The sequence below is a fragment of the Austrofundulus limnaeus genome, unplaced genomic scaffold (genome assembly GCF_001266775.1).
Source record: "Austrofundulus limnaeus strain Quisiro unplaced genomic scaffold, Austrofundulus_limnaeus-1.0 Scaffold0, whole genome shotgun sequence".
Taxonomy (NCBI): Eukaryota; Metazoa; Chordata; class Actinopteri; order Cyprinodontiformes; family Rivulidae; genus Austrofundulus; species Austrofundulus limnaeus.
In genome coordinates this window covers 4968174-4980580 of record NW_013952402.1, presented here as the reverse complement: position 1 = coordinate 4980580, position 12407 = coordinate 4968174, and the positions used below count along the sequence as shown (strand labels likewise).

The 12407-nt window shown below is 40.3% G+C and overlaps 2 protein-coding genes across 4 annotated transcripts; one reads left to right on the top strand and one right to left on the bottom strand.

The window, feature by feature from the left end:
* Positions 1-798: 798 nt before the first annotated feature.
* ftr14l (finTRIM family, member 14-like) lies at positions 799-4181 on the bottom strand. The gene is made up of 7 exons (XM_014025830.1): positions 3464-4181; positions 3287-3382; positions 2953-3186; positions 2711-2870; positions 2491-2622; positions 1926-2062; positions 799-1727 (listed from the first exon to the last, which is right to left on the bottom strand). The coding sequence occupies exons 1-7, from the start codon at positions 3860-3862 to the stop codon at positions 1344-1346; spliced, it is 1542 nt and encodes a 513-aa protein (XP_013881284.1). The 5' UTR covers positions 3863-4181; the 3' UTR covers positions 799-1343.
* Positions 4182-5393: 1212 nt separating this feature from the next.
* Positions 5394-11592, top strand: si:ch211-198a12.6 (zinc finger protein 883). 3 transcript variants are annotated; one of them, XM_014025496.1, is made up of 2 exons: positions 5394-5598; positions 8133-11592. In XM_014025496.1, the coding sequence occupies exon 2, from the start codon at positions 8262-8264 to the stop codon at positions 9927-9929; it is 1668 nt and encodes a 555-aa protein (XP_013880950.1). In that variant the 5' UTR covers positions 5394-5598; positions 8133-8261; the 3' UTR covers positions 9930-11592. The 3 variants fall into 3 exon arrangements, with proteins under 3 accessions (XP_013880950.1, XP_013881017.1, XP_013881082.1); XM_014025563.1 differs by lacking the exon at positions 5394-5598 and adding an exon at positions 6079-6313; XM_014025628.1 differs by lacking the exon at positions 5394-5598 and adding an exon at positions 6541-6725.
* Positions 11593-12407: the final 815 nt, after the last annotated feature.

Genomic DNA, 12407 nt, shown 5'->3' with positions numbered 1-12407 from the left:
AATGACAAACTGGTGTTTTTTTATGGACTGCCTTCATTTTTGCCTTCTGCTTTTAATTTAAAAAAGGTTTCTATTCTCGGCAAGTTTCTAAGGTTCTTCTTCTACATATTAAAAAAATTAGTTAAACATCTGAGTGACGCACTACCGCTACTAGTGGTGAGAAAGTGTATTGCACTTCATTCAAAATTGGTGCGGTCCCACGGCCCTCTGCGGCCAAAAGTTAAAAAACTGTTGTTCTTTTGAGGCCCTCAAGGTGGAGCTCGTGGCCCACAATTGGGCCGCGGCCCATGGGTTAAGAATCTCTGAACTAGAGCAATCCTAAGTGCAACCAGTGATACTTGTGCCACAGAACAAGAGGGGTCTATGGATTCTGGAGTCCTGAGTGTGGAATAGTCTCTATCGCCATCTACTGGTTGGTTACCTGTGATTGAGTCACTGAGGCAACAGATCCAGGAGCAAAAACCAAACTTACTTCTCCGAGCAGCTCTCCCCAGCTCCTCCTGTGGGATCCCAAGGCAGTCACAAACCAGAGAGGATCTATAAACCCTTAAAAGAGTTCTGGGACCAGTTTTTCACTAGAAGTCAGAATGGCAAACTCTCTCTATTATTCGTTTCTATCTGATGTAAAGAGCTTTGTAAATTTGGTTTTGAAAAGTGCTGCACAATATCAGATTTATAAAACAAAATTTAAGTATTTTACAGTCAAACAGATACCAAATAAACTCAGCAAACGGTTTTCTCTGAACATTCTCACTGCCTTTATGTCAACATAATTGATGAAAATCACTCAAAACATAATGATTCTTGTATTTAATTGTTTATTTACTGCTAGGCTCAAGAAGAACATTTTTTACTGAATAAGCACCAAAAATTAAATAACATACAAAATCCTGTTCATGTGCTTTCTATCAAAAAGCAATCCATTTTCAAATACAAAAAGTTTCCTCAGCACTATCAAATGTTTAAAAGAACGTGTCTCAAAAACCAAGTTCTCTGCTAAAAGTGTATCGTATTTGTCGAAGAAATGTAGCAGATTTTGCCTTAATTTTAGTCATTTAGTCATTTTTCATTGAATTTACAGCTAAAATAAAATTAATATAAACAAGACTATTTGTGATGTATAAAAATGCTACAAATATAAAAAATATTTTTTCCATATTTGTTCTTTTTTTCAAAAACACAATCTATAATTTTGATTCCCCTTAAACTGTATAATGCTTCAACCATAAAAACTGAAAAATGTGAAAAAGAACCAAAGTAAACACCCAGTTTTATTGTTTACTATAAATATTGAGAATATTATTAGTTTGTACCATAAAAACTGTAATCCTGAGGCCCCTGTGCTACAGCATGACAGTGGAGCCAAAGCCCCACACACTAAAAGCAGGGTAGACAGGTTCAGTAAAGGAGGTGAAGACTCTGTGCAGAAGTCTCATGCTATCATAGACGCTGTAGAAAGCAAGAATTCCCCTTGTGTGGTCCAGGTAGACACCGATACGGGACGCCGCTGGACCAGAGAACTCTGTGCTCCTGTTGTTGTGCACAAACGTGTACTTGGAGTCGGAGCAGTACAGACTCCAGGACTTGTCGTTCCAGCCCAGGCTGCAGTCGTTCCCGTTCCCTTTGCGGCGGATTCCCTTGTAGGTGACGGCCACGTCGATTTCTGTCCCCCGCCAGTCCACCTCCCAGTAGCAGCGAGTCCCAGACACGCTCTCTCTGCACAACACCTGAAAGACAGCGTGTCCATAACTTCTAATGAGAGATTTTAACCACTTTTACTATCATGGCAGTTTTCAACCAACAACAATAAAGAAAGAGCAATTCCATACACCAAATCTGATTATTTATCCTTGTTTACTTGATTGTGCTGGCACTAATCAGTTGTCCCATTATATAAATTCAAACAGAAGGCAATGAATTCTCACCTGCTGCCAATGATCAAATCGATCTGGATGATCAGGGTAGTTTCTAGGTTCGCTTTTCATCGTAACTGTCCTGTATCCCTCTGAGAGGTGAAGGTTGCGGTGGACAGAGTTGACATCAAAAGTCAACTGACAGGAGTCTGAATAAGAAAATACAGAAAATGTTAAATAGGAGTCCTTCCTGAGTGTTTTTTTGTTTTGTTTTGTTTTTTTACTATTTTGCCATGCCTCTGAGTAGTGTAAGACTTGGTGTGGCATGTTGTTTGAAAAAAGATTTACACAGGTGAAGGACAGTGTTACCTGTATTTGTTTAAGCAATAGGCTACTGAACAGGAAGTTTCCATTCAAACATGTTGCTGAACCCGTTTGTCAAACATCTTTCAAGCAGGTTTCTGTCGTTTCACCAAGATCAGTCACTCCTTTGTTAGGCTCGTTGGACGTATTCGAAGCAACACTAATTATATAGCTTTGTCGCTATATTTGGGGGATGTTTGCTATGGCTGCTAAGTTCAGACAGACAAAAAACACATATATGTATATATTTATAACAATTCACACATTAACTCACATTTCAGGAAGTCTTCTCTCGTCTTCGGTTCTTCATTTGGCCTTGACTCTTCTCTGCTCCTTGTTTCTGCTCTCAGAATCGATTCTCTTCTTGCCTTTGCATCAGTTTCTTCTGTGATGTACACTTCCTTTACTGTGAAGACAAAAAAAATTATTTAAAACAAAACAGCCCAAGTAACCAAAGAGATCACTGCAAAATCACAAGGGAAGAAGTAATCCACCTTTTTCGGAGATTTTGCTCATTTCAATTTTGCTGATTTCTTCTAATTGTATCTTCAGTGCAGTAATGGCTCTTTTGGTGGAATCGAAGGAGTAATTGGGAGCAACACTGACGTTGTTCAGGTCTTCGTATCCGGAGGGGCCAGACAGAGACTGCCAACTCTGACCAAAGTCAAAATAAAACCATTAGGATCGAAGATGGGACAATTTCACGATGAGTACCTGTTCATTTGAACCCTCTCACCTGCAGAAAGTGGATGTGATCATCGGTGCGTGAGAGCTTCTCCAGGTTGTTGTGTCTCTTCCTCAGCAGGGTGATCTCCTCTTCCAAGCGGTCGAGCAGAATCTCGCCACGGGACACGGTGATCTTTTCGTGGGAGCGGACCATCTCCTTGACCTCGTTGTACTTCCTCTCAATGAGTTGCATAAGCTCATTGAAGATCCGCTCGTTCTCCTCCTGGACTGTTTTAGCTGAGTGCTAATGAGATACACAAGAGCGGAAAAATTGGCGGTCTAAAATAAAAACTGAAATTTATTTTCAAATGATGCCACGTTTAGGGTGAAGAAGAAAAGACTACCTGAACTGCTTCAACAGCTTGCCTTAGATCCTGCCACTTCTTAATTCTCTGGTCAATCCTTTGTTGAGATTTGTGCAGTGTGGGTCCAAGTTGTTTCTGTACAAAAGCACAAACATAAAATTGAATCGAATCCACAAGATCATCACAGTATTCAGACTGATTCTGTTCACCACTCACTTGTTTCTCAGTCCTCTCAGTTCCAGCTGGGACGATGTCGTGGTGTTTGTGTTCGTCCATCATGCAGAGAACACAGACCAACGTCTGATCGGAGCGACAGAAAGCTTCCAGCAACTTGTCGTGTTGCGCACAGACCTTCTCTCTCATCTGACCCGTGGCTTTGACCAGCTTGTGCTTCATCAGGGTCGGGTAGGTATAGTGCGACTGCAGGTGATCCTCACAGTATGAGGCCAGGCACACCAAGCAGGACTGAGAAGCCTTTGTCTTCCTCGTGGTGCAAAAGTCGCAGTAGACTTCTCCAGACTTGGCCTGGGATTTGGTCTGGCTACGAGTGGTTGACCGTCGAGACCTATCCACGTTGCCATACCTGTCAATATCCAGAGCTCCAGTCTGAGACATTTTCTTCCCAAGAATATAAAATAAAATCCAGCTGAAGTGAGAACAAAATTAAAATCTGAGGGTTATAATATACCCTCTAGAAGAAACAGGTTGAAAATAACTACAAATGTAAAAAAAAAATTAAAAATAAAAATAAATAAATAGCAGAAGCTTGAGTCCTTCAAGTATGCAGCTCCAGTGAAACTGTGGCACTGACTCACTATGTGACAAAATGTTTGCTATGTGGTATACTCTCAAAGTAAAACCAGTATTCCAGGTTGGACATTTAATAGTGAAGGAGTGGGCGGAAGTACTTGAAACAAAACCAGCTGACACAAAGGTGATCAAAAAAAAAATCTACCAAAATGAAAGACAGATTCTGACAGATAATAATGGAAAGGTGTATTTTATTGTGAATATTTTGTGGTTTTCTTTCACCTTCTGTTTGATGTAATTAGTTCTGAAAGCCTTTGTACATTTTATATTCCCCAAACAACCATAACTTTTACCAACAGGCAAAACAGCATCATCTTGTCAACCTCATTGAATATTTATTCCTGTGCAAAGCCTGTGTATTTTGTAGTATATCGGTAACATTTATCACAACATCATGGCATGCTGCACTGCTTCTATTACACATTGCTGTCTTTTACCTACTTTTGGATGTTTTTTCTTCTTCTTTTGGCTGCTTCCTTCTGCAGGGGTTGCCACAATGAGTGAACTTGCATGAAAGATTTGGAGCCAATATCAATATCCTTTCTGACACAACCTGACCTGCAACCTCAGGATTACAAAACTGTAGCACTGGCCACCGAGCTACTGAAGCCCCAATTTGTCCATGTGGAGGACTTGAATAAAATAAATGTATACTCAGACTTGCCTTGTGGGCGACTAAAGAAAATGCAATTCAATGTACCTTGCATTGATTTACTTAGACAATTAAGACTTGTTTTTTTTTCTTGTATTTTTCTGTTGTAACACCTTAGTGGCATCTTTCTTACAAGTGACTAGTTTGTAAATTAGTGAATTTTGGATTTTGGTAGTCAGATTCCCCTACACTCAGAACAAGGCTTTACCATAAGAAATAAAAATCACATGATCAATGAGGGAAATAATTTCTCTTGATCTTTCAATCGTGTGTGTGGGAGAGAAAGAAAGGAATAAGAGAGAGAGAGAAAAAGAGAGAGAAACACATACTGATCATGAGAGAAATCTCTCTCTCAACAAAAATTTTAATATGTACTTTGTTTTTATTCAACAGAGCAACTAGTTTGTGTTTTTGGACAGAAACAAAATATATACAATTGCTAAAAAAATCAGATGTTTTAATAAACTTGCAAAAATTGCTATAATTTATAATTGCACACTAATTATAAACGTTACTTAAAAAACTGGTACATAGGTAAATGTTTTTGTGCAATTTTGAAACTGAAATGTAAGTATCATTCATGCAAAAAGCTGTAATAAAAAATATAGAAGGCTGTCATGCATTAATACACCAAGCCTGCAGGGGGCGATAGTGGTTTTCGCGCCGGGTTGAAACGACAATGGTTCCTTTCGCTAAAGTCCTCCAACGTTGGCGCCAGATGAGCTGTGGCGCCAGCGATTCACAGGCAGAGCGAGGAAGGAAGGGAGGACGAGGCTCACTCACTGCAGCTTGCAAAGCCGTTCATAAACCCGTAGTTTGAAGTCAGAGAAAATCAATTTTCCCCATTTTTTCCCCCCACCATTCAGACACTACAAGAACAGAAAGTTGGGTATGTGCATGCGATGATTTACTGATATGATCCTTCTTAATCCCATCGTTTAAATGGAACTTAATATCTGGTTAGCATTGAATTATTTACGGCTGTTAAATGTCTATGTAACCGTATTGCTTCTCATTTTAATGGGTGTATGAGGTTGCTGTATTTGTCAACAGTTCTGTACTCTGTGATGTAAAATATAGGCCTCGATCCGCACTGGTTGTAACACAATGTGTGCCGTTTAAAGCAGGCAAACTCTGCAGTTCGATTGGTACAATTTTGATCTGAAGTGTTATCCTTTCCATCTGTAGCCTAATATGCTTGAAGGCACAGTTATTATCGAAACGACCCGATATCCGCTTTGTTCATTTTGCGTTTAATCTATTTAACTTGGCTGAGAGGGTGGTTTTTAAATTACGCTTCCGCAAGCGAATGTTAAACTAAATACAAGCTGCATCGGTGTGGATGCCTTAGCCGAGCTAACAAACTGGATTAGCCGGACTGTTAGCTGTGCGTCGGTGCTATGTAGCAAAGAAGGCTAATGCTGTTGCAGCCGCTAAGTGCTCCGCCATTGACGTGTGTTTTTTCTGATGCTGCCGCAGTGAAGGAGGTTTGAAGCCCAGATCAGTCTAGTCCTCTTATACAGCTGCTTCATCATCCTGATTTAACGGTTTTTGTTTTATCTAGGTGTTTTAGCTATTAGCTTTTGTTATTTTAGGTTTTTCGGGTGAGTATCAGCCGCCCAGTTCCCGGGCTTTCCGCTCACAATCGTCTTCTGTTAGCCATCTTTGTTTCGGCTAGCCAGCTCCCGAATGATACTTGGAGCGACTCTTAGCTTGCTAAATGTGTCAGGTCGGTTGCCCGCTAATTGTCTTTAAGGCGTAATATTTATTCTGATCGTCTCCGTGCTTTCTAGAGTACAATCGAGTTCGTTCGTGATACATTTAGCGTGCTCTTTCGTTGTTTAAATATATCGCGAACGACGTATGCTAAACTTGGCTAACGTTAGCAAGTGGCAGCCATCTTAAGTGCTGGTGTGGCACAACAAGATGGCCTGTTAATAATCACACTGGGAGAGTTTCCGTGTCGACTGTCGTCTCAGGTTGCACTAAAACACTTGACCGAACACTTCGGTTGTTGTAAGTAAAAATATTTGTCGATGTCTTGGCTAGAAATACTTATACGCTGGTTGTTGCTCGTTGAGCTAGTTAGCTGGCTAAATCGCGAACAAATTAGCCGCTAACACAATGCTGTTCCTCGTTAACCAGTCGCCCATCGACCGTAGCCAGCTAACTAGCGGCTATTAATGCTATTTGTAGCTGCTTTGGAAGGCTAGCAATAAACGCGTTACTGCCTAGAAACTAAAACGCAGCTGCTAAAATGGTCCTGTGCATAAATAAAAGTGTGCCATCTAACAAGGCTGAGCTTTACGGCAAAGCGTAGTGAGGCCTCGTGAAACTGCAGTCTGCGGATTAAGTTTATAGTATGGTGCTGTGGGGTCCTCAAATCTATCATTTGGCTTGGCTAATAGAGTGAAGCTTGTTTTATGCACCAGGGTAGCTAGCAAACAACTCAGTTTGTCCATAGTCAACCTTTGAGTTTATGATTTTTGGCATAAGCACATTTCTTTAGCCAATTTTGCTATTTTATTAGCTAAATACTTGTTTTAGCTTATTTCTGTTAGGCTTAATGCTGTGCAGTAATGAACCTTTTTTTGTCTTTCAGATCTAATATGATCCTCTTTTGGTCTAGCTTATTTGTTTTTATGTAAAGTTCATTACTATCAAACAAGATAGCCTAACTCGGCACTCACTAAATTCAATTTAGATTTTATCAAATAAAATGTAAAAACCTTGTCCCTTGGTGTATCAGTTTCTTTTCTACATGTTACAGTTATGTTGATTAAAATTGCCTTTATTTATTTATAATTATTTATTTATTTTTCTGTAAGTGTGTCATCAATACCTGTGATTCTAATAAACAATGCCGTTGTAGATTAACCAGTGTTAACATGCCCTTGTAGATTGACCTCTTTGCAGTAAAGTTCTAACGTGCATGCTAAAAAATCTGGCGTCACATGTCGACATTACATGCTTAACTACTTCTGGTCAGGGTTCACTTGGCTTTTGGTCCAGTTTCATTTGTGTTTTACATTGTAATGGCAAATGTCCTCAATGTGTAACATTGCTGGATGTAAGAATGACTGTAGAGCACAGCTGAAACAATATGAACACAGTTTAGACTTAATGCATTTAAAATAACCAAAAGTACTCATGAATATATCTGGAGCACAATGCATCACAAAATACTTGATACTGAGCGTGTGCTTTAAAAACAGTTGAAATGAGAACACAAGTCGATAAAAATGGCAAAATGTTAACTTCCGAAGCTTGCATTGATATTGTTATGGTTAATTTAGATTCTGAGTCTTTGATTTAGGTAAACATTTCATGAGTGTGTTGGTTTGCAGATTTGGTTTGTGTAACCTTAATTTTTCCTCATTATGTAGCTTTCTGTAACATTTTCCCCTCTCTCTTACTCTATAGGTCTGCTTACTGTTGAGTGCCAGCGCAACAGGAGCGAGAAAAAACAAATCTACTCTATACCCCCGATTCTTCTTTGTTTGTTTTTCATCCGGCAAGAAAACGGAGGCCGTAGGGCTGGAGTGTGTTCTTATGGCCGAGTCAGAGACTGAATGTGACACGCCAGGGCTTGACACGCTTGGGTCGGAGTGTGTCATAGCCCATAGCCACGTCGACCTTCACTATGGAGCTGAAACTGAGATCATGACAGAGGAAAAGCGTGGGTTAGAGCTGGAGATCCACGGCTCGGACCTAAAGATTCAAGGGCTGGGGACAGAACTCGGTGCTGTGGCTTGTGTTGATGCAATTGTAGCTGAGACTGACCATGATTACATCAAGGTGGAACATGCAGATATTCACTGTTTCACGGCGGCGGAGATCAAGACAACAGGAACCGAGACTCTGCTGGGAGAGGTGCTGCTTAAAACAGAAGGCGAGCATATGGTTAAAATGGAGTCTGATCATGGCGGGGAGCTGACGGTGGAGTCTGAGAATGGTGTAATCATACACGAGGCTCACGGCCTACAATGCAACGAGTGTGGTGAGATCTTTGGCAGCATAGCTGATCTTCACCAACACTTTGAGATCCACAAGGACCTCAACCCTTACATCTGTATCCACTGTGGTGAGAGTTTTGCTGTAGAAGCCAGTCTCAAGCAGCACATGAAAATTCACATGAAAGAAAAGCCCTATGTTCCCCCTGGAGTAGAGATCATGGGCAAAGATGTCATCGATGCCTACAGCCTCAAGTCTCATCAGATGATTCATTTGCCAGACAAGCCGCACAGATGCTCGGAGTGTGGTAAGAGCTTTGCAGCGGCCATTACCTTGAGAGAACACATGAAGATGCATTCTGAGGATAAGCCATACAAGTGCACACAATGCAGAAAGAGCTTTGTCCGCAGAAGGCATTTGAAGAAGCACCAAGAGGTTCATGCCCGCGAGAAGCCATATACCTGCGGCCAGTGTGGCAAAGGCTTTGCGACGACCTCCAACCTGAAGCAGCACCAGAAGACGCACGCCACCATTGTTCTCGGAGACAAACCCCACCAGTGCATTCAGTGTGGGAAGTGCTTTGCTGCCGCCGCCACTCTGCGGGAGCACCAGAGGATCCACTCGAGCGAGAAGCCATACAAATGCAACATGTGCAGGAAGAGTTTTGTCCGCAAGCGCCACCTGAAGAAGCACCAGCAAGTCCACGCTGGAGGCAAGCCCTACACCTGCAGACATTGCAACAAGGGCTTCAACCACTCCTCGTCGCTGTCTCGCCATAATAAGACCCACCTGCAGAATCCGGTGTTTTCCCCACCCCAACCTGGGAAAGCTCTGTCTTTCGGCACTCCCCCGAAGCAGAGAGTGCACCAGCAAGGAGAGAAACCTTACATGTGTCACCACTGTGACAAGGGATTCAATCATTCCTCGTCCCTGTCACGGCACCAAAGAGTCCACTCAGACGGAAAGACTTACACCTGTGGTCACTGTGGTAAAATATTCAATCACTCTTCCTCTCTTGCGAGGCACCAGAGAGTTCACCTGGAGAATAAGCAGCAGCAGCAGCCACAACCTCCGCAGCCACAACCGCAGCAGTACAGCCCCATCCCAATCCCCATTCCCCCACCAAAGGTTTTCCCCAACAATATTTTCCCAAAGCAGCACATTCTTTCTGTCGAAAAACCATACAGATGCTCTCAGTGTGGAAAAGGCTTTAACCATTCATCTTCTCTCTCCAGACATCATAGGATCCATGTAGATCATCAGTGAGCAGGCCCCCCTCCCCAACCCCCACATTGGACATCCCAAATACCCTGACTCATTTGTTTCACAGATCATCCTTTCTGTATCACCAGGACACAAAATGTCAGGCCGACGTCTACTGACAAGAGGTCATGTCGGCACTTTATTCTCGTTGTCTAATTAACAGTAATGCAGAAGTCTTCAAAAGGAAATGTCTTGCCCTAATGAACTTTGCGAGGTGTGTTTCAGAACTGAACCTAGAGCTTTTTGCTCAGTTTAAAGAAAGTACAACTGCATATTGTGAAGGAGTCAAATTTTTGCTAGTGATTCAGCTTCAGGACCTCCAAAACTCTTTTAAAAATCTACATGATAAATATGTAACTTAATAAATATGCTTCATCTAGTTTTTTTTTGATAAAAAAGAATTCAATTTATCTCAAGGTGTCTATATTTGCTTTACATCTTCAAATATCCAAGTCTACAAACAAAATTTAAAAGAACTGTCTCCTCAGTTTGAGTAGTCACTTCCACTTAACTCGTGAAGCAAATATCAAAAATCCAGTGTAAATACTTGTTGATTTTTCTTTTATATGTATAAATATAGGTGACTAGTGTGCTGTTCCAAAAGATGACATTTTTGATAGTAAGATCCACTTTGTCTCCACTTTTTCTTTTGCCCTTTTATGAGTTTATTTTGTTCCGAGTTTTGGAGATGAGAAGAAAATTGTTGCAGTTGTTTCCTTGCAGCTTGTTTTTTGACATTGGGCTTCATCGGACACGAGTCGTCTTGTATATTTATGAGGTTGAATTTTGTACGTCTCTTTATGGTTTAACACAGTTCTTGAGTTGTACAGAGAGTGAACCTGGCTTGATTCTTTGACATGCAACATAGCCGTTAGTAAATGCCTATTAGATAATAAAAATCCACTTGATACAATATTACAACATGACCTGTGTCCTAATTATTTACTGCGTGGTTTCATCTGAACTCAAGTTCTAATGTACATGAATCCTATATCATACTTTATTGCTTTAGAGACTAATTGCCTGTGTATAGAATATAGGTAACACTTGTAGATCTGCAAACTCACCATTTGATCCAAAACAAAAACAAGGCTGTGTATACTAAGACTAAAATAGAAAATAATTTTACATGATTTTTCTCAAGTCCAATGGATTGCGCTCTATTTACTGTTTTGTGTAAGATATCTTTTACAAACTGATGTATTTTTTTAAACATGGCTTGGGTTATGTGAAAGGGAATGAGACTGTTTTTATGAGTGAACATTTTGGCGAGCAATATTTTGTTTTTGTTTGGAAAACAGTTGTGCGTCAGACTGTAGCATAGTTCTCTTCCTTGTGTTAGATAGGTGCCTTATTGCATGCTCTGTAGAAATGTATGCTGAGTTATTTGAGAGACATAGGGTTTCCAGGAGTCTTTAGTTTTATTTTACCCTACATTTGAATTTTGTCACTTATGAGTTTGCTTTTTTTTTTCTTTCATGTATATTACCATGTGTTTACACTGTTACAGCTATGTTTATTTCCCCCCTTAATTTTTGTCAATGGCCTCATTGTAGAGAAAAATTGTGTAAACGATCCATATAAACGTCTCTGAAGGGAAATCTTGTAACACCTCTTCCCTTTTTTGAGTGGCACAATATGGATAAATAAAGGTTGTTGACTCTGATGGTGTTTACTCATTGGGATTATAAAGTGCTAAAATGTTACATATTAAATATGAAACTGGCACCGTGTGTTGCAAAGTAGTATGTGGAGAAATAGCTATTTCTTTGCTTAAAATGATTGCAGCATTTACATTATGCATAATTTATCTAAATGAAATGTCTGAACTAATTTTTTTTTGAAGTAGCAACAAACATGATTTTCAGTAGTTTTTTGTAATTTGTACTGCAAGTTAAAGCTTTTCTTACAATTAGTAACTTTTATTCAAATGCTAAAGATTTCATCTTTAAAATTATATTAAAAATTCCTCATTACGCCCAGATATCAATGGGTTATCCTAACTGGGAAGACTAATCAAGCCATGTCTCTGGAACCGCTCATATTGGGATGATCCAGGTATTAAAAAGTAACTTAAAAAGCAGGAATCTAAAAATGTGTTTTGGCCTAATTTGACTTCATTCTCATATTGAAGGGATGGGCAGTTTATTGCTTAATGTACCTGCGTTTCCATAATCTGACCACATGGTGGCACTATTTATCAACAAACCTAGTTCTTTCTAGTAACGCTTCAGGTTTGATAAAGTTACTACTGGAACAGTTATGTTGAATCTTAACCATCAGCCTGGGCAGGACTAAAAGCTGTACCTGAATATGTGAGGGAAGCTATTTGGTTTCATCTGAGGCTAAACAACAGTCTCCCATGTTTCATTTAACAGTATTTCTACAGCTGACTTCAGTCTTGAAGCAGAGGTTTGAAGATCCATCTTTAGTGAAGTCCCTAAAAACGTCCTCGGCCTCCTGGATGCAGAGCTGTGCTTT